The sequence below is a fragment of the Vigna angularis genome, chromosome 7, assembly GCF_016808095.1.
Source record: "Vigna angularis cultivar LongXiaoDou No.4 chromosome 7, ASM1680809v1, whole genome shotgun sequence".
In the NCBI taxonomy this organism is placed as follows: Eukaryota; Viridiplantae; Streptophyta; class Magnoliopsida; order Fabales; family Fabaceae; genus Vigna; species Vigna angularis.
This window is the reverse complement of record NC_068976.1, coordinates 10233489-10235810: the sequence shown is the minus strand read 5'-3', so window position 1 is coordinate 10235810 and position 2322 is coordinate 10233489. Positions and strand designations below refer to the sequence as shown.

Genomic DNA, 2322 nt, shown 5'->3' with positions numbered 1-2322 from the left:
TTTCTTCTTCTTTTTCAAAAAACCCTAGGGTCAGGGTAATTGGTTGCGAAAGGGAGAGCGGCGTGAGGAAGAAATAATTGTTCCGAGGAGGTAATGGAAAAAAGAATTAATGGAGAAAGGGAATCGGAGGTTAGGAGTTTCACTTCTATATATTAAATTAGATTTAAATTCACTTCTTAATAATTAAAAAAAAAAGAAATAAAGTAAAATAATATATCAGAGAAGAATTTCGTTATATAATTCTTTTAAAAAAAATTATCTATTTCTATCGAAACATAAAAAAGTTGGACCACTTTAATAAATTTTTCAACAATTGCACATCTCAAGGAATTGATATTTCGGTGCACACATTCTTATAAGAGTGACTAGCCAACACAGAATAATACAAACCCAAGAGAGTCTCATTCAGAAACGCATTCATGGCAAACCAAAACCCTTCTTCAATTCCAATCTCAAACCCCGAAACAATCCAAACCGATCAAACCACAGGTTTCTCAGCCAAAGTGATCGTGCAGAAGGTCAAAACCAACTTGGTTTTACGTTCAAAATGGGCCGAACTCAACGGCGCCATAGGTGACCTCGGCACCTACATACCAATAATTCTATCTCTAACACTTTCCAAGAACCTCAACCTCGGCACGACATTGATCTTCACAGGTATCTACAACATCCTCACCGGGGCAATTTATGGGGTTCCCATGCCTGTCCAGCCCATGAAGTCCATCGCCGCAGAGGCCCTAAAAGATGCCAGCTTCGGCGTGCCGGAGATCATGGCCGCCGGAATCTTAACCGGAGGCGTGTTGGTGGTTCTGGGTGTGACAAGGTTGATGCAGCTTGTGTACACACTGATTCCTCTATCCGTCGTGAGGGGAATTCAACTGGCACAGGGCTTGTCCTTTGCTTTCACAGCTGTTAAGTACATGAGAAAAACCCAAGACCTGCCAAAGTCGAAGGCTTTGGGTGACAGGAATTGGTTAGGGTTAGATGGGTTGGTTCTGGCAATAGTTTGTCTGTGTTTTATTGTTATAGTGAATGGTGATAAGGATGATGATGGGTGTGAAAAGAGGGTTGAAGAAGATGGGAGAAACAGAAGTAGAGTGAGTAGAGCGAAGAGTGTTGTTTTTTCACTTCCTTCTGCTTTCATAGTGTTTGTGTTGGGGGTTGTTTTGGCCTTTGTGAGGAGGCCTGAGATGGTGCACGAGATAAAGTTTGGACCTTCCTCTATGGAAGTGGTGAAGTTGTCTAAGCATGCATGGAAGAAAGGGTTTGTGAAGGGTACGATTCCTCAACTTCCATTGTCAATTTTGAACTCTGTGATAGGTGTTTGCAAGTTGTCAAAGGATTTGTTCCCAGAAAAGGACTTTTCTGCAACTTCCCTTTCAGTGAGTGTGGGGTTGATGAATCTTGTTGGCAGTTGGTTTGGTGCAATGCCATGCTGCCATGGGGCCGGAGGACTTGCAGGACAGTATAAATTTGGTGGAAGGAGTGGTGGTTGTGTGGCCATTCTTGGTGGTGCAAAGTTGGTGTTGGGATTGGTGTTAGGAAGTTCTTTGGCACACATTTTAAGACAGTTTCCAGTGGGGATCTTGGGAGTGTTGCTTCTGTTTGCCGGAATTGAATTAGCCACCTGCTGCAGGGACATTAATAGCAAACAAGATTCTTTTGTGATGCTTATTTGCACTGCAGTTTCACTTGTGGGATCAAGTGCAGCTCTTGGCTTTTTGTGTGGAATGATAGTTTATGTGCTTCTTAGGCTCAGGAATTGGACTAGTGATAAACTTTTTCCTGACATGGGACCATAAAACCACAACAAAAAAGGAGCATAATATATACAATATTATACCTTATTGTCTCTTAGGTATTAGGTTGTTGTGTAACTCTATTACTACTACTAAATAAATCTCGGAATGAAAAATCGTATTTTTCTAATCTGGTTTTTCTTCATACAATTCATTTTCCTTTGTTAGTAAGGAGTTCAAATTTTTATTTTTATTAACTTATTTAACATTTTACTTTTCATTTTTATTGGAGATCACAAATTAATTACATTATCCTAATATATGTACGTTTATTAGTTTAAATTATTTTATTCATATAAATAACTTTAAAATATTATTTTTTATATCGAATTTAACAAAAATTTAATAAATATGCCAAATAACCTACTTCAACTAAATTCATTCAATTTTGAGATATATTTGTTAGTATAAATATTTATAAATTAATCTTATATATGATCAAATTTAGTTACATTGTAATATTCTTTAATATTATATATTCGGAGGTATCTGGTGTATATTGTAAAATGTTACATTGTGATTA

At 37.6% G+C, this 2322-nt stretch overlaps 1 protein-coding gene across 1 annotated transcript; it reads left to right on the top strand.

The window, feature by feature from the left end:
- Window positions 1-311: 311 nt before the first annotated feature.
- On the top strand, window positions 312-1929 carry LOC108337458 (molybdate transporter 1-like). Its single transcript, XM_052880280.1, has one exon. The coding sequence runs from the start codon at window positions 420-422 to the stop codon at window positions 1800-1802; it is 1383 nt and encodes a 460-aa protein (XP_052736240.1). The 5' UTR covers window positions 312-419; the 3' UTR covers window positions 1803-1929.
- Window positions 1930-2322: the final 393 nt, after the last annotated feature.